This window comes from Chiloscyllium plagiosum, chromosome 6, assembly GCF_004010195.1.
Source record: "Chiloscyllium plagiosum isolate BGI_BamShark_2017 chromosome 6, ASM401019v2, whole genome shotgun sequence".
NCBI lineage: Eukaryota > Metazoa > Chordata > Chondrichthyes > Orectolobiformes > Hemiscylliidae > Chiloscyllium > Chiloscyllium plagiosum.
The window spans coordinates 76,339,431-76,366,610 of NC_057715.1; the positions used below are offsets into that span (position 1 = coordinate 76,339,431).

General features: G+C 38.6%; 1 protein-coding gene across 7 annotated transcripts in view; it reads left to right on the plus strand.

Annotated features, from left to right (window-relative positions):
- Window positions 1-27,180, plus strand: part of parp4 (poly (ADP-ribose) polymerase family, member 4) — a 140,713-nt gene that overhangs the window by 67,801 nt on the left and 45,732 nt on the right. For all 7 annotated transcript variants that reach the window (XR_006311927.1, XR_006311929.1, XR_006311928.1 and 4 more), the window contains 7 exons: window positions 159-245; window positions 5,332-5,496; window positions 10,948-10,991; window positions 13,803-13,884; window positions 13,983-14,117; window positions 18,442-18,628; window positions 21,392-21,468. Coding sequence is in view for 4 of the 7 variants with exons in the window: in XM_043691882.1 (XP_043547817.1) it covers window positions 159-245; window positions 5,332-5,496; window positions 10,948-10,991; window positions 13,803-13,884; window positions 13,983-14,117; window positions 18,442-18,628; window positions 21,392-21,468 (777 nt within the window). In the remaining 3 variants the exon portion in view is untranslated. The remainder of the gene's footprint in view (window positions 1-158; window positions 246-5,331; window positions 5,497-10,947; window positions 10,992-13,802; window positions 13,885-13,982; window positions 14,118-18,441; window positions 18,629-21,391; window positions 21,469-27,180) is intronic.

Consider the following 27,180-nt stretch of genomic DNA (forward strand, 5'->3'; position numbering starts at 1 on the left):
CTAATTAATCTGTTTGATTTATATTCTACTATATAATTTGTGTATCTTCAGATTCAACTAGTCCTTGTGTTCTGAGTTTCTGCACTGGTTCACTTATTTAAAATAAAATCTGTTTTGATCTGGTATACTAACCAATATATACATTTTTATACCTGTAGGTGAAAGAGAAAAGTCAAGCTCATCATGAGTACAGACAGGCCATTAGAAAAGGTCATGGGGCCTATCTAATGGATCAGGCTGCTGCTGTAAGTTTTAACCATCATTTTACCTGTTGCTGAATTTAGTGTAATAGTCACAGAAGTGAAAGAGATTTATTATAATTTTTATGATTTTGTGACTTCATTTGGAGTGTAATCTCTAATTTGATTTGATAGACGGTACAGACGGTAAAAATTTAGTTTAGTTAGTAGTTCTATTATATTTTTCTGTCAATAGTAGTACATGAAACATCGACAACAATTATGTAAGCACCCCTATTGATAGCCAAGGGTATGTTGTTTCTCCGTTACAAAGAGATGATCTATTTTCTCCATAATTACATACTTCAAATCTAAATACACTCAAAATTATTATAGTGCCATTTATTGTTGTGGGAAACACTCTCTCATATCTTGTATTAAAGAGGAATTTTGTTTTATGTTTAAACCCAGTTTTGATTCATTTCAAAAACTTTGTTATTCCATTTAGAACAAATCATTGCATAGTGATATTTATGATTGCACCTAGTCACCTGTTGAGATTGCTGGTGCTCATTCTTCTGTTGTCTATCACAAATTACTCCTTTTGGTTATAACCGTTCATTCATGTTGATGCTTGTCCCTCATGGATTGATGTTCTTGAGATATCACTACCATTAAATCTTTCTTCTCTTGTGATACTGCTGAATGCCCCATTTGAGCTATGACAACTGCAGAAAATGAATGTTTTCCCAGAATCTTTTAAGGCTTCTACATCTAAAAGTCTAACTCAATTTAACACTTGAAGTCCATCCATAAGGATGGACAACCTTAACACAATTCAACACTTTAAGGATGTGTGCTGAATTCAGATTCCCCATGTAGAATTTTTGCAATCTTGAGTATAGTCTACTAAAAACTGCTTCTAAGGATTAACTGTTATTTTCTAAATTTATCAAAATCTGCCCATGCTTCCTACCACATAATTGATTATTATAAGTTTTATCTATAATGTCAATTTATTAACCAGATTTTTCTCAAGGTTTAATTGACAATCCCGCACTCCGAAATTATTCTGCACATTCTCTGTTTTAAATAAGAATTGACAGTGCTAGGCCGTTACTTGTTTTTGACTGGTAAGAATGTAATTCATGTTCTGCATTTCTATTCATTTTCCTTTGATCATAAGATTCAGCTTTACTGAACATGAGTAAGAAATCATACACTTGGTTTTAGCCATTCTTAACTAAACTGATTCCAATTTAAATCTTCTATATTCCAATCTCCATCTTTATGCAATCATCCTGTGCTACCAATGTTAGTTGTATTGAAACCAGTTGGTGAGTTTGAAACAAGAAGCATATGACTTGTACAGAGTTTTGCAAAGTTTCTTGACTTCCTCAAGTTTACCCCTTTCATTCTGCGTGCAGTGTCATAGCTGCTCCCTATTTATGTGCTTTATTTTCTAATCAAACTATTTGACAATCTTATTACATAACACTGGAATGGATGGAACTTGAACTTGGCCTCCCAGTTGAGAGGTAGAGACACTGCCACTGTGTCACAAGAGCCTCTCCCTTTTTATATGTGCACATAGTCAGCATGTGTTCCTCTTGAATAAATATGATTAATCAGGTGTTAACAGATGTATGGCACTGGTAAGACCAGCAATTTTTAATCTCTGCAGTCCTTTTTGTTTAGATACACCCCACAGTTCTGTTAGGAAGTTAATTCCAGCATTTTCCAGCGACGGTGAAGAAATGGCACCTAGTTCCAAGTCAGCAAAGTGTATGACTTGCAGGGGAACGAGGAGATGATGGTGTTCCCATGCATCTGCTGCTTTTGTCCTTCTCGGTGTGGAGGTCATGGTTTTGTAAGGGTCAGTTTGAAGGAGCCTTGGTAAGTCGTAATAGCATATCGGGTATACAGTGGTGCCATTGGTGAGCCTCTTGAATAACGTTGGAGGTGCACTCATCCAGGCAACCAGAGAGTATCTATCATGCTCCTGATTTGTGCAGTTTTGATGGTTGATAGGCTCTGGGGAGTTATAAGGTGAATGCTTCTCAACAGAATTCCCAGGTTTTTACCTGTTCTTGTAGTCACAGCTTTTAGTTAAGTTTATAGACAACAGGATATTGGTGCTAATGCCAAAGAATCCAGCAGTGATAATATTATTGAATGTCAGTGGAGTGGAGTTGGATTCTGTCTTTTTGGAGCTAGTCATTATCTGGCACTTGAATATGTGCAAACTACTTAGCTGTTGCTAATTCAAGCCTGAATGTTGTCAATGCCTTCTTGTATATAGATACAAACTTGAATAAATGAGGAATTGCAAACGGTACAACATAGTATAATTATCCATAAAAGTGTTCACTTCTAAACTTTTACGTCATTGATGAAGTAACTGAGGGAAGGCAATGGTCTAATGGTATTATCGCAGACTATTAATCCATAGATCTAGGTAGGGATCTACCCTCCTATTTTGCTGCTGTCCAACAGCCAGAATCTGATTGGTGGTAGCAAGAATGGAAGGGATGAAACTAGTGATTGGAGCTGTTATTCCAGTCCCATTGTCCGAAAGCATCTGTCATATTGGAGGGAAGTTTTGAAAGGAAGAAAGAAACAATTTTGCTGATCAAAACCTGTACCCGCATCCACAAACAGAGATCCCCAAAATCCAGATGCTAATCTCCTAAACCTCAAGTATTGTCGTATATGAATTTCAGTGCAGTGTGATGCTGTGTCCCAAAGATTAGCAAATTGCTAATCAAACATCAAGCCCTTCCTGCTATTCATCACAGACAAGGTACTAACTCACGGGGACATGATAGCCTAGTGATATCATCACTAGATTATTAATCCAGAGATTTAGGTAATGTTCTAGGGATCTAGATTTAGATCCTACCATGGCAGATGGTAGAATTTGAATTCAACAGAAATCTAGAATTAAGATTCTAATTGATGAAACTATTATCAATTGTCGAAAAAAACCCACCTCATACACTAATGTCCTTTTGGGAAGTAATCTGCCACTCTTACCATGGCCTCCATGTGACTCCAGCCCTATAGCAATATGGTTTGCTGTTGTCTGCCCTCTAAGCAATTAGGGATGGGCTTAGCCAGTGACACCCAAATCCTGTGAATGAATCTAAAAAAAACTGTTAGCTAACCAACTTGTCTTGCAAAACTCAAAATTAAATTTTATGATTAAATCTAATTCTGCAATTAGACAGCATTTCTGAAATAATTCCGTGTGTGTTAAGAGCTATGCTGATAATCGATTGAATATTGTCGGTTGGGCTTGTTAGGTTACACACACATGCACATACTGGAAGCTACATATATTATGACACATGGCTCGGTTTTTTGCAGCCAGAAGAATATATATACATTTTGTGCATACTTTAATTCAACCAAATAGGTGACAGCTGTTCTCTAGTTCATTCCTCAGGGTAAGTCTACCTGCCTGGGTCAAGTTTAAACAAAACTTGGCAATTAACTGTTGGTCATCATCCAACTGATGCATTTTCCATGATAATGTTTCTGTTAACCAGAGTCAATTTACCAACTAATTAGTACTGTGTTCTTGCACAATATACAAGTCTATTTCCCCCTTTATATTGCACTTCTTATGAATATCCTGATGAGTACATTGTGAAATACTTAAACAAAAAAGTGCCTTTTTTCAGCAATATCAAACAATAATCGAGGAGGTGATAAAAGGCTTAGTCAAAGAAATGAGTGTCAGGAAGACCTGGGGAGAGGTTTAGGAAAGAAATTCCAAAGCATAGGCTCAAGATGCTGAAGGCATAGTCTGATTAGAAGAATGGTGCATATCAGGCTGGAATCAAAAGAGTGAAGGTTTGGTTGCAGATGAGAATGGGATTGTTGTGCCGAGAAGGGTTACAGAGATTGGAAAGGAAAGGCCATGAAGAGATTTAAATGACTCTCTCTCTGATTCATCGAATATACAGCATGGTATTTCAAATTGGAGTCATCAGGGAGAAATAGGTGGCAAGGCGTAACTCACTCCCAATTTCTGAAGCAAAGTTGAAACTGCTTGTAGAGAATTGCCACCAAGGGGAAGTTGTTCTCTTTGGCAAAAAGAATACATCTCACAAGTTGTGTGACAAGAAATTGCTACCAGAGTTATTGAGATTTTAAAATTCAGAGAACCGGTTAAGAGCTTATCGAAACCTGCCATGGTAAGACAAGTCAACATCAAGTAGACAAGTTAATTTGCTCACACAACGCAAGGCTACCAATTGGTTGTCATCTCTCTTTGTTTTTTTAATCACTTCTTGCTCCTTCAGTTTTTACAAGACAAAATGGCATGAAAAGAGAGTGGTCAGAGCCAGAAAAGGTCATCTAATTTTAGAATCAATTGTCAGTGTGAACATGCGATACTGAATGTGGTGAGGCTTGAGCACATAAGAGTGAGCCCTGGTGAAGCTGGTGCATATACTGGAATGAATCTAAAAAAAATTGTTAATTATTATATATAATCATAATATCTCATTTTACAATGAATTTCATGCTTTTTTCACAAACATCTTAAGTTCTCTTCGGTGTTAATTTGAAGGTCATATTAAGAGCTATAAACAGATTCAACCAAATCCATCTCCTGCAGTTCTCTCCATGCTCATTCTACCTTGGAACAAGAATTGTTCATTGTCAACTGGAAAATATAATCTCTGTTGTCAATAAGAAAATTGAGGTTTCACGATCTATTGCTTGTAATCCTGAAATTTCCAATTCTGAATATTATTACAACCATTTTCAATATGCTTCTTTGTAATTTAATGATGAAAACCTGTAACTTAGAATCTGGCATGATTTGTTCTATGCTGTCAACACAAGTACTGTTGTTCTCTCTCAATATAGCACAAATCCATGAATTCCATTAAAATAGTGCTCTGCATTTTTATTACTTAAGAAAATGTTGTATACCAGGGAAGTAAAATTAATTAGTGAAGAAAATTATCTGTGATTCATTGGAGAAAACTGAAAGCCTCAAACTGTCACTAGTTTATTTAAATATATTGCAGCATGCATTAACATCTTGCTCACTTTCTCGATCACCTGATGTGTTGAGATCTTTTCCCATTTTTATTTGATCTGTCGACATAATCTCCTTTTGTACTTAATGTTTCAGGATGTCTTTACAATTAGTGTTGGCAATCTACCACCAAATGCCAGTGTCATCATTAAAATCACCTATATCACTGAACTTGCAGTTGATCGTGAATATATTTCCTTTCTACTATCTGGAAGTCTGACATCTCAACAACGGAACAAAGCTTTGCAAGAGAAAACTCAGGTTCAGTTTTCAATTATTTATTTTGGCAGATCTGATGTATAGAACTAATTTTGCAGATTGTGGCCTATAGTTGTAACAATGTTAACTTCTGCTTCTGAGTATACAGTACTTCACTTCTATCACTCAAATGATGAAGTCTAATGTTTGAATCAAAGCATTGACATCTTCTTTCTCCCATTTAAAAAATCTATTATTTAGTTTCCAGTGAAAACCAACAATTATTACTGTTAACCTATTTTGTATATGTTGTAATTCAGTGTAGTCAATATAAAACCTATGTAGAGAAACGTTAATAACTTCTATTCATATAATGCTACTTGTTTTATTTTACCCAGTTTTGCTTTACTGTTGAACTTACTAAGGACCAACTTCCATTCTTCCTTTCTTAAATGGGGAGGCTATGTTTACTATCTTCCAACCCTTAGAAACTATTCTAGAATCTAAAGTATCTGGAATGTTGAACCACTGCATCCACTATGTCTATAGCCATTTTGTTTAAGATCTTAGAATATAGGTCATCACCTCCAAAGGATTTGTTGCCATTTAATGCCATTAACATATCCAGTACTATCCCTTTACTTGCACTTCTGTAAGTTTCTCATTCTTGCTAGACACCACTAAATGCATCTTATCCCTCCTCCCCAACACTTTCAGCATTGCAAAGAGATCGCTTCATACATGAATCTCTAATCCTACTCCTTAATCAACTTTAGTACCTACTCCCAATGTTTTTTTTAAAATCAACCTGTTCAGAGATGTTATTACACAGGTCTAGAGCAGATGCAATTTGAACCCAAGCCTCCTAGCTGCAAAATAGGGACACTACCACTGTGCCACAAAACCTCTCCTATTTCCTTTGTTATCCAACTGCAGGAGATGCAACACCTGCTTTTTGCCTCCGATTGTGTCATGCCAGGCCCCAATCATTCTTCCAGGTGAAAGTGTTTTAATTGTGCTACTTCTCATTTATTATATTTTATTCGCTGCTCATAATATAATCTGTTTTACCTGAGTGAACCAAATACAGGTACAGATTGATTGTCCACTGTACAGATCACATCCATTCAGTCTTCAAATATTTCTCTAAGCTTCTAGTGCTTGATATATTAATTCTCTGACTGACTCCCAATATGTCAGCAATGGCTTACTTGGTAACTATCTCACCTCTACACTACAAACTCCCAGATTCAAGTCTCACTCCTGTGTTTGTGCACAACAATTTATACAGAGTTTTATACTGTTGGAGATGACATCTTTTAGCTGCAGCTTTCATCTCAGTCCATGTCTGCATGCTTGGGTGAATGTAAAAGATTCTATAGCAGTATTTCAAAGAAGGCCAAGAAAATTATCGTTGGAATGCTGATCAAAAGCTATCCATCAATCAGCATCATTAAGAAAGCAGGCTATCTGACCATGCTGCTGTATGTAGGAATATGGTACATGTAAATTGGCTGTTGCATTTCCTAGAATACAATACTTCAGAAATACCTCATTGGCCATAAAGCACTTTGTAACATGCAGTGTTTTTGAAAGACACTGTATAAATGCAACACCTTTTGTTTTCAAATGTTGAATTTTCTGCGTTTGACTTCCTAAACTGTTACACTGAAACTAATGTTATCGACCAGACCAAACCTCCTTCAGATATATTAAGGAGACAGTCAAGACCCTAACTTTTATCTTATTTAAAGGTTGTGTAAGATGCTGTGTTCCAGATGCAATTCGATTGGTTACACTACTCGACTTAAACAAAACATACTTTATTCTTATCTTACAGTTAAAATACAAACCAAAGAAAGAAGAGTTAGTATAACTTTAACTCTATTGGAAAACTTAACAGAATAATAGATTATTTAACTACTAACAGCAACTATTGCAATATAGTAACATTCCATAAACACACCCTTGCCAAAGGCAAATTCTGTAAAATAGATTGTTTCACATGTGATATTTCTCCAGTCTAGGAGGAAAGAATGCCTAGAGAGGGGAATGGCAGCTTCAAAACCCCAACAACTGTTGAAAGCTAAACTAAAATTCTGGTTCTGTAGGAGCCTGACTCCATCCATTCATACTGCTCCTATTGTTCTAACTTTAAAAACAAAACTCCAAGGCCTCACAAGCTATTTACTTTACTGGCCTGGGAGAGACAACTCATCACTTATGGCTCAAAACTTCTCTTAAAAAACAAGGACGAAATACACCTGTTAAATATACTCACCATAAGCTAGAGGAATGCAACATCATCTTTTAATCATCTATTCTACAGTCTTCTGGACTTAAGACTGGGTTCAACAACTTCACCTCATAACCTTTTCGCCATTCTTATTTTCAGATGCAGCTGTTGGTGATGATTCTCTAATGTTTATTTACACTTAACCTTTGAACCTTTGCTTTTCCCATTACCATCCCCTTTGTACCGCATTATTGTCCCATTTACCATTTAATTTCTCCTGTTTCACCGAGTCATTGACCTTTTTGCTTTTTTTCTCCTAACTCTCCATTTTCTTGTCTCTGTACCTGTTTAAAACCCATGACATCTTTGATTTTTTCCAAGCTCAATACAAGGTCATCAACCTCAAACGTTAGCTCTTTATCTTGTCAGTTTTGTGGTGCATATTTTGTTTTTGTATTGCCTTTTTTCTCTCACTAGTTTAAATTCTGTCCATTGATTTAAGATATGCTCCAGAGCACATCCTTATCCAAAGAAGACCAGAAGACATAGGAACAGAAATTAGGCCATTCAGACCATCAAGTCTGATCCACCATTCAATCCTGGTTGATAAGTTTCTCAACTCCGTTCTCTCACTTTCTACCCGTAACCCTTGGTCCCCTTTATACTCAAAAATCTATCTATCTCAGTCTTAAATATACTCCAAAACCTGGCTTCCACAGTCTGCTGTGGCAATGAATTCCATAGAGTCACCACTCACTGTCTGAAGAAGCTTCTCTTTATCTCCATTCTAAAAGGTCTTCCCTTTACCCTAAGGCTGTACCCTCAGGTCTTAGTCTCTCCTCCCAATGGAATCATCTTCCCCACATCTACGCTGCCCAGACCATTCCGTATTCTATATGTTCCAATTTGATCCTCCCTCATCCTTCTAATCTCCATTACGTACAGACCCAGAATCCTCAACTGTTCCCCATATGTTAAGCTATTGATTCCTGAGACCACTCTTGTGAACCTCCTCTGAATACACTCCAAAGTCAGTATATCCTTCCTGAGAAAAATGGCCCAAAACTGCACACAATACTCTACATGTGGTCTGACCAGAGCCATATAGCAGATTATGATGGTCCTTTTTTAATGAAAAAACTTACACATTTCTGAATCAAGAGACTGATCAGGACCTCTTCAGAAATGTGGAGCAGTATTTCCATTCTGACAGTTCTTTTGTAGCACAGAACTATTGGGGGGAGGAAAATTACACTCCTTTTTCCAGCAATCATATTCTGAAATCTTATACATCTGATGAATAGAGATTAAATTCACTGTCTTGTTAATCATTTCAATAGAGTTAAGGCCAATTTTATTTTGTATTTTAATTGTATTGTATGAAATAAGTGTGGTTCAAAAAGGGGAGTAGGGATAACCCTAGTAACTATAGGCCGGTGAGTCTCACTTCTGTTGTGGGCAAAGTCTTAGAGAGAATTGTAAGGGATAGGATTTATGCACATCTGGAAAGGAATAATGTGTTCAAGGATAGTCAGCATGGTTTTGTGAAGGGCAGGTCGTGCCTCACAAACCTTATTGAATTCTTTGAAAAGGTGACGAAGGAGGTTGATGAGGGGAAAGCGGTAGATGTGGTATATATGGATTTTAGTAAGGCGTTTGATAAGGTTCCCCATGGTAGGCTACTGCTACAGCAGGATATAGAGAGGCTGCAGAGCTGGGCAGAAAGGTGGCAAATGTAATTCAATGTAGCTAAGTGTGAGGTGATTCACTTTGGGAAGAATAACAAAGAGATGGGGTACTGGGCTAATGGTCGGATACTTGGTAGTGTGGATGAGCAGAGGGATCTTGGTGTCCATGTACACAGATTTCTGAAAGTTGCCACCCAGGTAAATAGTGCGGTGAGGAAGGCATATGGCGTACTGGCTTTTATTGGTAGAGGGATTGAGTTCCGGAGTCCTGGGGTCATGTTGCAGTTGTATAAGACTCTGGTGCGGCCGCATCTGGAATATTGTGTGCAGTTTTGGTCGCCATTCTATAGGAAGGATGTGGAGGCACTGGAACGGGTGCAGAGGAGGTTTACCAGGATGTTGCCTGGTATGGAAGGAAGATCGTATGAGGAAAGACTGAGACACTTGGGGCTGTTTTCATTATAGAAAAGAAGGTTTAGGGGTGACTTGATTGAGGTGTACAAGATGATTAGGGGGTTAGATAGGGTTGACAGTGTGAACCTTTTCCCGCGTATGGAGTCGGGTATTACAAGGGGGCATAGCTTTAAATTAAGGGGGGGTAGATATAGGACTGAAGTTCGGGGTAGGTTCTTCACTCAGCGAGTCGTAAGTTCATGGAATGCCCTGCCAGCAGCAGTGGTGGACTCTCCCTCTTTATGGGCATTTAAGCGGGCATTGGATAGGTATATGGAGGATAGTGGGTTAATATAGGTTAGGTGGGCTTGGATCGGCGCAACATCGAGGGCCAAAGGGCCTGTACTGCGCTGTATTCTTCTATTCTATTCTATTCTGCTTAAAGTCTAGTGGTGGACCAGTTGAATCACATCAAGAACACAGCAGCTGACACTTGCCTTTAAATAAACATAAAAGTTAGGGTCCAGGCTACAAAACTTTTGGGGAGGTCTGGTTTACATCTGATTATTTTTCAGAGCTACAGGGATAATAGGTTACTGTTTGGAGGGTCGGTGTGGACTTGTTAGGCCGAAGAACCTGTTTCCATACTGTAGGGAATCTAATCTAATCTAATCTTTAAAAAAAGCAAGCTATCTGAAAGAGGATGGAATAGAAATCATGTATTAGCAAAATAAATTAAAAAATAATTCAGACTGAAAACATATTCCTTAATCTTGACTCTTTAATATGTTCTAGCTTAGAAATCCTTTTCTTGCATAAGACGAAAGTTTCAGTCATATTTCACAGAAACAATTCACAGACCTATAAATAGAAACATTTATTGTAAACTACGTTTCTAAGTGCACATGTGCATTGGAACACCTAGGCAATACAGAATGGGAAGCTCCACTTTCATGCCAGTGCTTTCTTGCACTGTAAGTCCTTTGTATTAATTATGCTGCCAGGAAGAACAGACAGACTTGCTTAGGTAGTGGCACTGATGAAGGTAAGGGAGCAGAATAAATGCCTACCCTCTGATCCAGACGATGGTTCACAGTGTGAATGAAACTGAAAGGGATGAAGAGCAGAAATTATTTTATAATTTTATTTTTTTTTAATAGAGCTAATTACTAACCTAGCTTTGAAAACTATTTTCAGGAGTCTGTGAAAAACATTGATGTGCAGAAACTGGAACCAGCAGGGTAAGTTTGTTATCAAGGATTTTGGTAACCTTAGTAGGAGCCATGAAAATGTTAAATGTTCACAAATTGATAAATCTGGCCTAGAAATTGATTGGCATCTGAAACATGGTTTAATTCCACTGCAGCGCATGCTCTAAGTGCCAAATTAGGATATAGGTTCATAACAATTTGATCAGTCACTTTTAAATATTTATTCCTGATGGCTACAGTGAATGCCCCAGAGGCAGCTCACCAGATTCACGAGTAGTGAATTTGCTTTGCAACCCCATCTGGCAGTACGTTCTAATGCTACCACTATCATGTACTAATTAGGAAGGTGAATCCTCCAGCAAACTCTCTCCAGTCCACATCCTCTGACAGCATCCAAATACTTACTCTAGTAAAGAATTACAATCGTGTGGTCATGGAATAGAATGATGTGCAGGTCTTTGAAAGAAATTGGATCAATTCCTGTTAGGAAAGAGGATAAAGGCTATTCATTCCTGGAGTACTAACAAGAGGTTTGAAAGTTGGGTAGATCAATAATGATCCTCATGTTAATGTCTATTTGAACAATATTGAACTAAGCTCTGAATTTCAATGGAGAATTTAGCACATCAAGATGTTATAAAGAGTATGTTTATCTTTGGTGCTTCATGTGTGTTCCCATTAATACCATCTCAGTGCTGCTGATAACATTGAGTTAGATGTTCTGGGACATTAACATGAAATCAGAAAGAGTACAGTACAGAAAGAGGCCATTCAGCCCATCAAGTGTGCAACAACAAGAAAAAGCCCATCGCCTGTCGATACTAATCTCACTTTCCAGCACTTAGCCCATAGCCTTGAATACTATGACATTTCAAGTACTCATTCACGCTTTTAAAGGCTGTGAGGTCTCCCACTCTACTACCCTCCCAGGCAGTGCAATCTGAGGTGTTATTTAATTTCCACATTCATATAATCAAAGCTTGAATCCAATGCAAAGTCTTTAAGGCTCCCTAAGTACAATTGGTGAAATGAGAGCACAGTCCGAGGATCAGGAGCTTCTTTAAATGCTATGGCTCAATCTTGCTGAGCTGTTCAACATGAAAGACTAAAATCCAGTTTAGCTGATCACTTTCAGAGTTTTTATGAGTCAATACTGTTTCTTCAAAGTGGATGCAAAAACAAGGGCAAGGCCAATTGAATTATAATTTTCTATCATTGTATCTAAAATGAATTTTCAGTAGCACAGAATGGCTGTCATTTTGATTTATCTATAAAGATGATGAGATGGAATAACTTTTATCGATATTCTTACCACCCTTTTGGTGAAAACATTTTTCCTGAAATCCCTTCTAAGCTCCTGCCCTTCACTTTAAAATTATGTTTCCTTGTTATTGACCTTTCAGCTAAGAGGGGAAGAACTGCTTCCTATCCATCCTATCCATGCCCCTCACTATCTTATAGACTTGAATCAGATCGCCCTCCTGTTTCCTCTGTTTGCAAGAAAACAACCTGAGCCCATCCAGTCTCTCTTCATAATCAAACTGCTTCAATCCAGGGAACATCCTGGTGAATTCCCACTGCAACCTCTCCAGTGTGATCATCATGTCCTTCCTATAGTGTGGTGACCAGAACTGCACACAGTTTTCCAGCTGTGACCTAACCAAAGTTTGCAAAGATTTTGTCCCTGTATTCCCCTCTCCACATCAGCTAAAAGGTGAGTGAGGACTCCATCCATGACATTGACAGCTGCCTTGTGACATCTTGATGCTAAGAGCAAAATTAATTAGTTTAAGGCAAAACTTCTGTCCCAGGCCACAGATGGGAAGGAAATCTGCTGGATTTTACATGCTCTTTCCATGAAAACCGCTGGCAGGAGAGCACTAAATCTAGTCCATTTGAGTAGTACTGCCAGAATATAGAGCTGTCAAATAATGTGAGAGCAAAGTACTCCGCATGTTTACTTATCCTGTCCTGACGATAGTGAACATTAATGTTACAATGAAGACCAGACTTTTACTCTCAGTTGTTCTTTCTCTGCCTCACCATTTTCGTAAGTGAAAATCAGATTCAATTTAATTTGATGCTTGGATATGGATGCTTTCTTGATAAGTTGAAACTTTATTGCTGGAACAGCACAGCAGGTCAGGCAGCATCCAGGGAACAGGAGATTCGACGTTTCGGGCACAGGCCCTTCTTCAGGAAGAAGGGCCTGTGCCCGAAACGTCAAATCTCCTGTTCCCTGGATGCTGCCTGACCTGCTGTGCTGTTCCAGCAATAAAGTTTCAACTTTGATCTCCAGCATCTGCAGTCCTCACTTTCTCCTCGAAGATTTGCTTTCTTGATAAGGCCACAAAATAACAATCTGAGATCCTATTTAATTTCCGCATTCATGTGGCCAAAGCTTGAATCTAGTTGCAAAGTCCTTAAGGCTCCATAAGTAATGTTGGTGAAATGAGCATAGCCCGAGGATCAGGAGCTGCTTCAAGTGCTACGGCTCAATCGTGCTTAGCTCCTGTTTAACATGAAAGACTAAAAACCAGTTTATTTGATCACTTTCAGAGTTATTATGAGTCAATCCTGCTTCTTCAAAGTGGATGCAAAAACAAGGTCAAAGTCAATTGAATTATAGTTTTCCATCATTATATCTAAAATTAATTTTCAATGGAAAAGAATGGCTGTCATATCGATTTATCTGTAAAGGTGATGAGATGGAATAACTTTCATTTATCAGACTGTAACATTTTATTTATCACATTTTGATAAAATTGCTACTCATAATTTATCATTGTGAATATAACAAAATAAAGGTTTACTAAACATTATTTTTTATTTTATACAAAGCGGATTCTCACTTAACTTATCCATTGAGATGCCATATGAAATAAAAGAAATTACATCTCCAACACACAGCATCAAAATAAAGGTAATTGTTTTTCCTGCTCTTTACTAGGTGTCTGAAAAGTTTTTTTAGATTAATCGACATGCTAAATCAGTTTTTCCCAACATGTGTCTATTTTTCAGCGGACAGACTGTAAGGCTGTTGTCTCAATGGACCAGAACAGCTGTCTAGGAACTGGTTTCCAGTTGCTGATTTTATTGGCTGAAATCCATACCCCAAGAATGTGGGTGGAGAACAATCCAGAAAAAGACAGTCAGGTATTGTTTGCACCATTCGAGTATATATTGCTGGTGAGCTTTAAGCAAAGTAGGTGACTCATTATGGCAACTTAGTGTTTCAAACAATGAGCAAGTAATGTATTTTGAATTGCAATGAAATACCATGTGTTCATAATTTGTACCAGCATTTTTTTTTGATTTTTCAAATCCGCACTTTTATCATTAATGTAAAGCTTCAGTTTCTTTACGGCTGCTGTTAACACAAAGTGATAACGTTGGTTAAATTGAAGGCCACCATCAATTTGGCGACTTTACATATGGTCATATTACACATGTTGCATTAAGGTAATACCATCCCAATGAATATTGGATTATAGAATCGACTTAAGATATGTCAGTATAACTTGGACTTGGATCCTAACTGATTCCAGGCATTTATTGTATTGGACTAACTATTGGTATTTAACTCATATCCAAAATATCTCATTTTTACCACACTCATTTCATTCTTCCAAACATGCTTATACTGTATGAACCTGTGAATGTAAAACATTGGCAATATGTACAAACTTAACTCTCTACTCCCAAACATCTCGACCAAAATGTATGAGGACCACATACCTTTGCGAATCCTTTTAGTTGTCATTTCAATCATTTATGATGATGATCTTTCACCTTTAACCATCAGGCTTAATTCCAGACTTCTTTCTTGCACGGCACGCCGGTCATGACTGACTTTCTGACTCAATCGGTTCTCTTCTCATGACTGCTAAATTTGGTCTCAACAATGAAAACCTTATATGAGTTTGTCTTGTCAAAAATAATTTAGCTAGCGTTTTGCAAGTCCTAGTGACAAGAGTGTTATGAAAAGTAAGCAGAAAATTCACCGATCTATGATACAATGGTAACTGATGTTTCTCCCAATTTGAACCAAGCATTTCCTTAACAAGAACACACTTAATAATTTGTACTTTGTACTCTGCTGCTCTGTTGAAAGTAGATTGATATGGTGGAACTCCAATGTGTTTTACTCTGTTCATTGTCCTGATTTTTGCAAACTCTTCTAAACAAAACTGAAATCTGCTGCCAGACACAAAATCCTATAGGATTCCATAAACAGCAAACTATGCAAAATATGTAGAGTTTAGTTAATTGTTAACTTCATCAGGAACTAATCAACCATTTCAAATGGCTATCTATCACAATGATTAGCTATTACCTTCAAATTCTGCGAACTCAATGTGTACCTCTGTCACATTCTAGATAACCATTTCTGTGGTTTTAAATGTACCAATGGTGATATATTTTGACGTACCATACACTGTTTCATTGTGTTTTCTGGGTACTATGTAACCCCGACTACTAAAGGTAGCTTCCCTAATCAAACTCATCCCTAAGTGTTGATCATGAAGATTATGTAGAAACTATGGTCTGTCCTTTTCAGGAATTACCGCTCTCTTGCTGCCCTCATAATACACAGGTGTCAGCCTTTTGCACCTACTAAGCAGGACTTCTTCCATGTCTACTGTAATAAGCAGCAATGATAGACAGACTATACAATTCCGCAACCAATAGATCAGATCTAAGCCATACAGTCATACCATACCTAAGCATGGGCCAATGGGCTGAAAAATGGCAGATGGAGTTCAATCTGAATCAATACAAGGTATTGCGTTTTGTTATAACAAACAGGGGCAGGACTTGTACAATTAATGGTAGGGCCTTGGTAGTATTGTAGAACAGAGGGACCTAGAGGTTCTAGTACATAATTTTTTTAAGTTTGCATCACATGTAGACAGGGTGTTTAAAAAGACGTTTAGCACGCTTGTCTTCATTGCTCAGTCCTTTGAATATAGGAGTTGAGAAGTCATGTTGAGACTGCACAAGACATTGGTGGGGCTTTGTGAGGAATACGGCGTCCAGTTCTGGTGGCCCAGTTAGAGGAAGGATATTATTAAGCAAGGGAGGGTTCAGATGAGATTTACCAGTATATGGCCAGGAATAGAATGTTTGAGTTATAAATAATGGCTGGATAGGCTGGGACTGTTTTCACTGGAGCATAGGAGATTGAGAGGTGACCTTACAGAGATTTATACAATCATAAGGGATATAGATAGTTAATGGTAGGTGCCTTTTCTCAAGGATGGTAAATTTCAAGACTGGGGGCATATTTTCAAAGTGAGAATAGAGAGATTTTAAAAAAAGACATGAGGGGCAATTTTTTTTACACAGAGTGTGGTTCTCATGTGGAATGAACTTCCTAAGGAAGTGGTGGATGTGGGCACTGTTACAATATTTAAAAGACGCTTAGATTAGCACCTGAATATAAAAGTTTTGGAAGGTTATGGGCCAGAAGCAGGCAAGTGGGACTACTTTAGTTTGGGATTATGTTAGGAATGGACTGGTTGGACCCAAGGGTCTGTTTCTGTGCGATGTGACTCTATGAATGGTGGTGGACAATTAAACAACTTCACAGACATCCAAGCTCCTTCCTCGGTGAGTTGTTTAGCTGTCCCACCACCATTCGTAGCTAGTTGTGGTATATCTGTATGGCTTAGAGCTGATCTATTGCTTGTAAAATTACATAGGTTTACCTGTCACTGCCTATATATTTAACATGTAATTAGTCCTATTTAGTAGCTTCATTAGGTTGACGCCTAATTTTTAGGTATGCCTAGTGCTACTTTTGATTTACCCCTCCTGCACTCTTCATTGAACCTGGATTGATCCTTTGGCTTGATGATCATGGTTGAGTGGGGAATATATTGGGCCATGTGGTTGCAGATTATGTTGGAGTACAATTCTTCTATGACTGATGGCCCATAGTGGCTCATGAATGCCCAATCTTGAGTTACAAAACCAGAAATTGCTGGAAAATCTCTGACAGCATCTGTGGAGAGAGAACAGAGTTAACATTTCACGTCCAGTGTTCCTTCTTCAGAACTGATGGTAGCTAGGAAAAAGTAGGTAGCTATTTGCAGTGGAGGGAAGGAAGAGGAGGAGCCCAAAGAGAGAGAAAAACAGTTGGACAGATGAAGGATTAGGTAAAGGTCAGCCTGGAAGAATGCTAATGGGGACTGTCTGTAATTGACAATGGGTTGTGTATGGCAGCAGTCCATGTGATGACAAGGCCAGCTGTGTGGGGTTGGGGTGAGGACATGGGAAAAGGTGCTCAAACCCTAAAGTTGTCAAACTCAATATTAAATTCTGAAGGCTGAAGAGTTGCCAAGCAGAAAATGAGGTACTGTTCTCTCAGCTTGCGCTGAGCTTCATTGGAGCACTGCAGCAAGCCTGAAAAACAGATGTTAACCAAGGAATACGATAGTGTGTTGAAGTGGCAAACAACTAGAAGCTCATGGTCATTTTTGCAGACAGAACATAGGCGTTCTACGAAGCTCATCTATATGGAAAGGTTGCCTCAGTGTTTAGTCATAATAGCTCAGAAAGGTTGCCTGATCAACAGCTGGAGCTTGAGATGTAGCAGCCTGATCATCTGTTTCAGTCTGAACTTAAGACAATTCCATATAAACTGGGTCATTGGTGACTGTAAGCATTGTATAGGAAAGAATTTTTGCAGCATTTTTGAAGTATATTTTGCTTTAATGAAAAACATGGGTATATCCCATTGTTAGAACTGCCTTGGGTTACTAACATCCAGAGTAAACCCAACAGACCAGGGAAAGTTGGAATAAAGCTGAAAAATGTGTTGCTGGAAAAGCGCAGCAGGTCAGGCAGCATCCAAGGAGCAGGAAAATCGACGTTTCGGGCATAAGCCCTTCTTCAGGAAGGCTTATACCCGAAACGTCGATTTTCCTGCTCCTTGGATGCTGCCTGACCTGTTGCGCTTTTCCAGCAACACATTTTTCAGCTCTGATCTCCAGCATTTGCAGTCCTCACTTTCTCAAAGTTGGAACAAAGCCTACACTATAACTATTTGAGCCCAAACGTGCTATTCTAGTCCTTTTCTAATGTTCTTACAGATTATTCATATAAATAAGATGCTTGACTGTTGCTAAGAAAATGTAGAGAGTGACTGATGGCCTGTCTATTAGAGTAATTTGCATATCAAAAGTATCCTCGATCTAATGTAAAATAAGCAACATTCAGCCAAATGCTATGATTGAATAATTATAGTAGGTTCTCTAATGGGTAATGTCTCATGTGGTGTCACTGATCAAGAATTCCAGATTTGCACTTATCAATGACCACTTTGAAATTTTTGCATATTCCATCGTAACAACATCTGTTCATTCTTTGACAGGAATCTTCCTCTGTTTGTTTTCTGTACAACATAGGATAAGTTTATTTATTAAAACTTATATAACTTGCTGAAATAAAGTTCTGTCACTGTGCTTACTCATAGGCCTGTATGCTGGCATTTTATCCAGAATTTGATGTTGGAACTCTTTCCGACTGTGAGGTTATTATTTGCTTGGATTGTTCCTATTCAATGAAGGGCTTAGTTCTTGATGAAGCTAAGAAAGTAGCACTTCTTCTACTCCGATACCTTCCAACCACCTGCAAGTTTAACGTCATTACGTTTGGCACAGGTTTGCAATACAGTTCGTGATCATATTAAAATTTTTGTTCTATATGAAGTGGCATTAGCTTGAAGTTGTCAATTACTTAAGGATGCGTGATTAGTAAATGATTAAGGGTGCATGCAATCTGAGTCCTAAACATATTAGAATCAAGTACTGTGAAATCCCCACCTGGAACTGTATTATACTGGTTGACTCCAAACCAGCTGCAGTTCTAGTCTAGTGTAGTAATAGGCCACAATATAAAAGTCTCCATGCAGACTATTTGGCACATGGGAACAGACAATACTTTAAATAATTAAGATATTACAAAAAATTAAAATGTTATTTCAAATTGAAATAAATTATGTTGTAGTTCAAAACTTATCAGAAACTTTTGGAATTGGAGACAGGTTCAGTTCCTGGTTTCTACTGAGTTGTGATTTCAGGTAAAGTCGAGGTTTGGTCTGCAATTAGTGTCAGTGTACTTCACGTTCGGTATGATGGGTGGGAGATGGTATCATATAAATTAGGAGCAGGATAAGCAATTTAGTCCCAAAAGTCTGCACTGCCATTCAATAACATGATGGCTTATCTGATTTCAACCTCAAATCCATATTCCCAAGTATAGAACATAGAACAATTTAACACAGAATAGGCCCTTCTGCCCTCAATGTTGTGCCGACCTGTGAACTAATCTAACCAATCCCCCCGACACTATCCCATCATCATCCATGTGCTTATCCAAGGATTGTTTAAATGCCCCTAATGTGACTGAGTTAACTACATTGACAGGCATTACATTCCACATCCTTACCACTCTCTGAGTAAATAACCTGCCTCAGACATCTGCCTTAAATCTATCACCCCTCAATTTGTGCTACACCCCCTCATACTATCTGACATCATCATCCTAGGAAAAAAACTTTCACTGTCTACCCTATCAAATCTTCTGATCATCTTCTATGTCTCTATCAAATCCCCTCTTAGCCTTCTTCTTTCCAATGAGACCAGACCCAAGTCTCTCAGCCTTTCCTCATAAGACCTCCTCCTTAAACTTACTCAATGTCATAGCATTCACTGCACTCTTGGGTTGTGAATTCCATGGATTCACAACACTTTTGAGAGAAGCAATTCCTCTGTTTTAAACCTGCTATCCCTTATCCTAAAACTATGACCTGTTCTAGATTCTAGATTGACCTCCTTTCTACTGTGTCAATCTCCTTTAGCATCTTATATAACTCAATTAGATCTCTATTTTTCTTCTAAACTCCAGACAGTATAGGCCTAAACTGCTCAATCTCTCTTCAGAAGACACACCCCTCATCGTCTCAACTCCTGGAATCAATATAGTGGAGCTACTCTGAACTGCCTCCAATGCAGCTACATCCCTCGTCATGTCAGGGGACCAAAATTGAACACAATATTCCAGGAACATCTCCACTGTGAGATCATTAGTTAATTCTATCTTGTTGCACCAGGTGTGGTATAGCCTTCTGTCTGGCATGTACAAGAATATTTTGTTCTAAGAAACTATCCTGAAAACATTCTATCTATTCATCATGCTCATTCAACTCAACAATCATGCAGCCCTAATTCTCATCCTGACAGAGCTTAAAGAACTCGAAGGCTGAGGCTCTATGGATACCCCTACCTGCCTCACTTGTAGTCACATTCTCCTGTTCCAAACTCTGACCAAATCAAACAACCCAACCCTAAGAAATGTGACTGCTCCTGGTACAAAGAATGCACGTAACTTTACCCTTCCCTGATGTGTCGCAGTGTCTGCAGTTCAACCTCCAGTTCATAAACTGCTGAACGTGCTCAAACCTCAAACCCTAGCCGCAGATATATTTACACTAATCTGGCATCCAGAAACTCCCATATGCAACACCAATGATTACGCATCACCTATCCTGTCATCCTAATGTGTTCTCTAAGGAATGACTTAATAATTGTATTCAATTTTATGTTTAGTAGTTTTTTTAATTTTATTAACCTTTGCACTAATTTTTCTACGGCATTGAACTTTAAGAATAGAATAGACTTCTAGTCAGTTACCAGATAATCACCAAACAACCAGTGTCAGAATAAATTATTCAATGTTCCTGCTCATGTTTCCTATTCAGATACTCTTATTAGAAAGTAAACCTGTAAACATCAAGTAATGAAAAGATTTCGCTCAAACATGGTAGCATGATACCACTTGGTATTCTTGTATGTCCTCAATGACTGTTGGTATTGAGGATGTTTAGGCCCATGGAAATACAATTTAACTATCTGAATGCCTTGAGGAGAGGAGAGGACAGACAGTATGCTGAAACCAGCAAAATCGTGCAGATTTGCAATTAGTTTTGCAATCTACATTGCAGGAGCAGAGTCCTGTGATGCCAAATTATTTGGAATAAAAAGCTAGCCTACTGGCAATGATAGAACCACTGTCAATTGTCATTAAAAAAAACATATCTGGTTCATTAAAATCTTTCAGAGAAGGAAATCTGCCTTCCTTACTGGCTCTTGTCCAGAATCGTAGAATCCCTACAGTGCAGAAGCAGGCCTACCTGGTGCACACCGGTCCTCCCATCAAGTCCCACCCATCCCATATGCAACTCAAGACTTTCATTGATCTGGGCAATTCTGAATTGGCGATAGAGGCTGGGCTAGCTAGTGAACATGCCATGAACAAAAAAAATGCTTTCATGTCTTTTTGATTCCTGTTCTCAGTATAGCAGTAAATCCTCCTGGATTCTGCTGGCATTCACTCAGTTTTATTCTACTGTTTTCCTGTTCTAGATTACAAAGAACTCTTTCGTTGTTCACAACAAAGAAATTCTGAAGATGCGGTAAAAGCTGCAAATAACTTTATTCTGGTAAGCATTGAATTTGTTTTATTTTCTCTATAATAATTAGAAAATTAGAGCTATTCATATTTAAAGTATATTTACAAAGGAGATTTACCAGGATGTTCCCAAGGCTGGAGAGACTGAGCCATGAGGGAAGATTGGATATGCTAGAGTCGTTTTCCATTGAGTAGCGAAAGGTTGAGAGGGGCCTGATAGAGATGCTTAAGATTATGAGGAGCACAGATAGGGTGAAAGGGAGGCAGTTTTTCCAATAGTAGGAGGCATCAATAACCAGAAAGCATCAATTTAAGGTAAGAGATAAAGGTTAAGAGGAGAGTTGAAGAGAAACTTTTTCACTCAGAGGGTGGTGGAATCTGGAATTCACTGATTGAAAGAGTATTGAGTCAAAAACTCAGAACATTAAGCGGTATTTAGATATTCACTTCTTTCGTCATAGCTTCCAGTGTTATGGACCAGATGTTGGAAAATAGGATTGGTGTAGTCAAATGTTTGTTGACCAGCATGGATACAGTGGTCTGAATGGCCTCCATCTGTGCTGTAAATGTCTGAGTCTGTATGAGCATATGCAAATTAGGTTGTAATTTACCTTGTTACTGATTTATTATGAACAATTGCTTTGTAAGACACAAGTTGAATATGCTCAACAGAGAGTCATGGAGTAATACAGCATGGAAACAAGCCCTTTGGCCCAAATTGGTCCATGCTGACCATGGTGCCCACTCAGCTAGTTTCAATTGCCAGCATTTGGTCCATATCCCTCTAAACCCTTCCCATCCATGTACTTGTTCCAAATGTTTTTTTTTTAGATATTGCTATTGTACCTGCCTCAACCACTTTCTCTGGCAGCCCATTCCATACATGTACCACTCTGTGCATGAAGAAGTTGCCATTCAGGTCCTTCGTAAATCTTTCCCCTCTCACCTTAAACCTATGCCCTCAAGTTTTCAATCCCCCATCCCTGTGAAAAAGACCACATGCGTTCACCCTATCTATGCCCCTAATGGTTTTATACACCTTCATAAAGTCACCACTCATTCTCTTACGTTCCAAGAAATAAAGCCCTATCCTGGCCAACCTCTCCCTATAACTCAGGCCTACTAGCCCTTGCAACATCCTTGTAAATCTTCTTTGCACTCTTTCCAGTTTAACTATCTTTCCTATAACAGGGTGACCAAAACTGTACACAATACTCCAAGTGCAGCCTCACCAACGACTTATACAACTGTACCACAACATCCCAACTCCTATATTCAATGCTAAATGCCTTCTTCACCACCATGTCTACCTGTGACACCACTTTCAATGAACTATGTACTTGTACTCCTAGGTCCCTCTGTTCCACAACACACCTCAGGACCTTACCATTTACTGTATAAGTCCTACCTTGGTTTGAATTTCTAAAGTGCAACTCTTCACACTTATCTGTATTGTAAAGCATTTGCCAAACCTCAAGATCTCTCTGTAAATTTTCATAATCTTCCTCACTGTCAACGATAGCTCCTCATTTTGTACCATCCACAGACTTACTAATCATGCCTTGTACATTCACATCCAGATCATTTATGTAATTAACAAATAACAAAGGTCCCCTGAGGCCCATCATTAGTCACAGGCCTCCAGTCCGAGAAACATCCTCCAAACATCACCCTCAGCTTCCTACCATCAAGCCAATTTTGAATCCAATTAGCTAGCTCTCCCTGGATCCCATGCAACCTAACCCTCATGACTAGCCTGCCATGCTGTACCTTGTCTAAGGCCTTACCAAAGTCCATAGACAATATCCACCGTCCTACCCTCATCTGTCCTCTTGGTTACCTCTTTGAAAAACCCAAAAAGGTTTGTCAGACATGATTTCCCAGGCACAAATCCACGCTGACTGTCCCTAATCAGACCTTGACTATCCAAATGTTGGTTGATCCTGTCCCTCAGTATACTCTCCCAACAGCTTGTCTACCACTGATGTCAGACTCACAGCCCCATTGTTCCCTGGCTTGTCTTTGCTACCTTTCTTAAACAATGGAACAACATTAGCTACCCTCCAGTCTTCCAGAACTTCACCAGTGGCTAAAAAAAAAACAAAAATTAACTCCCTTAATCACCCAATTTTAACACAATTAAAAACTGAAAGAACTGTGGATGCTGTAAATCAGAAGCAAAATCAGAATTTGTTGGAAAAGCTGAGCAGCATCTGTGGAAACAAATTGGAGTTAATGTTTCAGGCCGAGTAAGGAAGGGAATGAGGGAAAGAGGTGCTCTGCTCCTCTTGGTTCTTATTTCTTGACTCAGCAATTTGTTTTTGTTTCAAAACTCTATTGGTGGTTTCACTCAAGTGCTAAGTGGAATTGTGATGGCAAATTTAAATCTACTAACACAAGAGGCTGGTCTGACCCACTTACACAGGAACTGCCTGAAGCCGCTTCTTTGATCAATGAGACTAACTGTCTCTTTAAATGTAGCCCTTGTAAAAATCCTGTTAAAGAACTTCGGAATTTATCTGCAGTTTTCAGTTAAATGCAAATTGCGAACTACAACTGGAGTTGTACAAAAAATTTAGACTTTCTTACCCATTAACTATCAACATTCAATACCTGTCCCCCATTAGTTGGATAGATGATATTACTCAGATCTGATGGAAGTCTGGCCAATGAGAGGCAGTAGATTATGAAACAAAACAGAAATTGCTGAAGAACCTCAGTAGCTCTGGGAGCATCTGCAGAAAGAAAACAGATTTAATATTTCAAGTCTGGTGACTCTTCATCAGATCTGAGGTTCTGACAACCCTCTTGAGTTGATTATTAATCTTCCAATTAACGCATTTAGGATTTTTCAGCAAGTGTTACCCAATTGTGGAACACATTCAACAATAGATAGCTTGTTTTGGCTTTTGCATGTACACAGTTCATTGAAGTTGGTTAGAAGACATATATTCATTCCTAAACAGCAGAATATATTCAAACCTTGTAGCACCAGAGGCACCAGACCAAAAAAGCAATGGGAGGAGAAGATGAGATATAAGAGTAAGCTAGGTAATAATATGAAAGAAGATTGCAAGAGTTTTTTAAGATATATAAATAGTAAGAGGAAGGCAGAGTGGACATTGGACTACTGGAAAATAAGGCTGGAGAGGTTGTAATAGGGAACAAGGAAATGATGGAGAAAATGAATAGGTACTTTGCATCAGTTTTCACAGTGGAAGACACCAGTAGCAGACCAGAACTTCAAGTAACAGGAGGCAAAGGTGAGTATGGTGGTCATCGCTAAAGAGAAGATGCTAGGGAAGCTGAGAGATTGGAAGGTGAATATATCACTCTGACAAGATGGACTACACCCCAGAGTTTTGAAGGAGATAGCTGAGGAAATTGTAAAGACATTGGTGGTTGTTTCAGGAATCACTGGAGTCAGGGGGCTCCCAGATTGCTGTAAAATGGCTAATGTTACCCCCCCCCGCCCCCGGTTAAGAAGGGAGGGAGGCAGAAGAAAGGAAACTATAGACTGGTTAGAATGACTTTAGTTTTTGGTAAGATTTTACAGTCCACTATTAAGGATGAGAATCCAGAGTACTTGGAAGTGCATGGTAAAATAGAGTTTAGATTAGATTTAGATTACATTACAGTGTGGAAACAGGCATTTCGGCCCAACAAGTCCACACCGACCCGCCGAAGCGCAACCCACCCATACCCCTACATTTACCCCTTACCTAACACTACGGGCAATTTAGCATGGCCAATTCACCTGACCTGCACATCTTTGGACTGTGGGAGGAAACCGGAGCACCGGGAGGAAACCCACGCAGACAAAGGGAGAACGTGCAGACTCCACACAGTCAGTCGCCTGAGGCGGGAATTGAACCCGGGTCTCAGGCGCTGTGAGGCAGCAGTGCTAACCACTGTGCCACCGTGCTGCCACTCTTTATTTGAGTTGAGTCAGCAAGGCTTCGTCAAGGGAAGGTCAAACCTGACAAATCTGTTAGACTTATTTGAGGAGGTAATGAGCAAGTTAAACAAAAGAGAGCTAGGAGATATGATCTATCTGGATTTCCAGAAGGCCTTTGACGAGGTGCTACACAAGAGGCTGCTAAATACGATTAGAGCCCATGGTGTTGGGGCAAGTTATTGGCTTGGATAGAGGATTGGCTGAATGGCAGAAGGCAAAGTGTAAGGATAAAGGGATCTTGTTCAGGATGACAGCTGGTGACGAGTAAAATTCCGTAATGGTCAGTGTGGGGACCACAACTATTCACATTATACATTAACGATCTGATGAAGAAACTGAGGGCATTGTTACTAAGTTTGCAGATGACTCAAAGATAGGTGATAGGGCAGGTAATGTTGAGGAAAGAGGGAAGTTGTCAAATGACATGCACATGATAGAAGAATGGGCAAAGCGGTGGCAGATTGAATACAACGTGGAAAAGTGTGAGGTTATGCACTTTGATAGGAAGAATAGAAGTGTAGACTATTTTGTAAACGGGAAAAGGCTTCAGAAATCTGAAGCACAAAGGGAATTGTGTATCATGGTTCAGGACCTTGTTAAGGTTAAAATGCTGATTCATTTGGCAGTTAGATAGACAAATGCAATGTTAGCATTCATTTCAAAAACAGAGAAGTACTGCTGGGCCTATATAAGGCTGTGGTCAGACCGCATTTGGAATGTTGTGAGCTGGCAAAAAGCTGGCACAATGATGCTCCTTTATTTGATTTGATGAATTGTAGTACTGAATCAAGAATACATTGCACGAAGTGATACCTGCTTTTATGTTAAATTTTTCTGAAAAAAGTCACCTTTTTCAAAGCTATTCATCTCCTGTTCAATAGGACTATTTACAAGAAGTATCAAAGTAAAGCGAAAACAACATTTATACTGTAAGAGAGGAAAGTGCTAATTAGTTGGCAGATAGACACTGATTGATAAATTATTACCATGAAGATGAAACGCTTTGTCAAAATGTGTCTTTTTTCAGCAATATTTAAGTCATTATATTTTAATTTACTTGAGAATCAACACTCAAAAATGAAATTCTATCCTTTGAAGTACCATAAACATCATGACAAAGTGATCTCAGAAAATAAAAAAACATTTAATTTTAAAAAGTCTGTACAACATGCTGTTGTGACACTAAATTACCCTATTAGTATATAAGAATTTGTAAGGATTTAGTTTCTACTAATGATTCATAATTCATCAAAGATTGGTGTGGGAGAAACAGGTTTGAATTCATGGGACAGAAATGGGGAAGGAGGGAGCTGTTCTGATTGGACAGGCTCCAACTCAATTATGCTGGGACCAGAGTCCTGGTGAATTGCATAACTAGGTCTGTAGATAGAACTTTAAACTAAAGGACAGAATGTCATATTGTACCAAGGAATCATAAAAGTATAGGGAAATTCAAGAATAGAACAAACATAAAGGCTTTATATCTTAATACATGAAGCATTTGAAATAAGGTAGACAAAACATGCAAATCAAGATACATGAATATGATGTAAAATCCATTGCGTAAAAATGGTTGCAAGGAAATCAAAACTGGGAACTTACTATTCAGGGATATTTGACCTTTTAGAGAGACAGAAGGGAGGAAAAGGTGGTGGGGGTAGCACTATTGATAAGAAATGAAATGAGGACAGTTATGAGAGTTGCTCTAGGCTTGGATGATTTAAAGTCCATTTGGGTGGTGATATAAAACAGCATGGTAAGAAGACATTGGTAGGAATAGTGTAC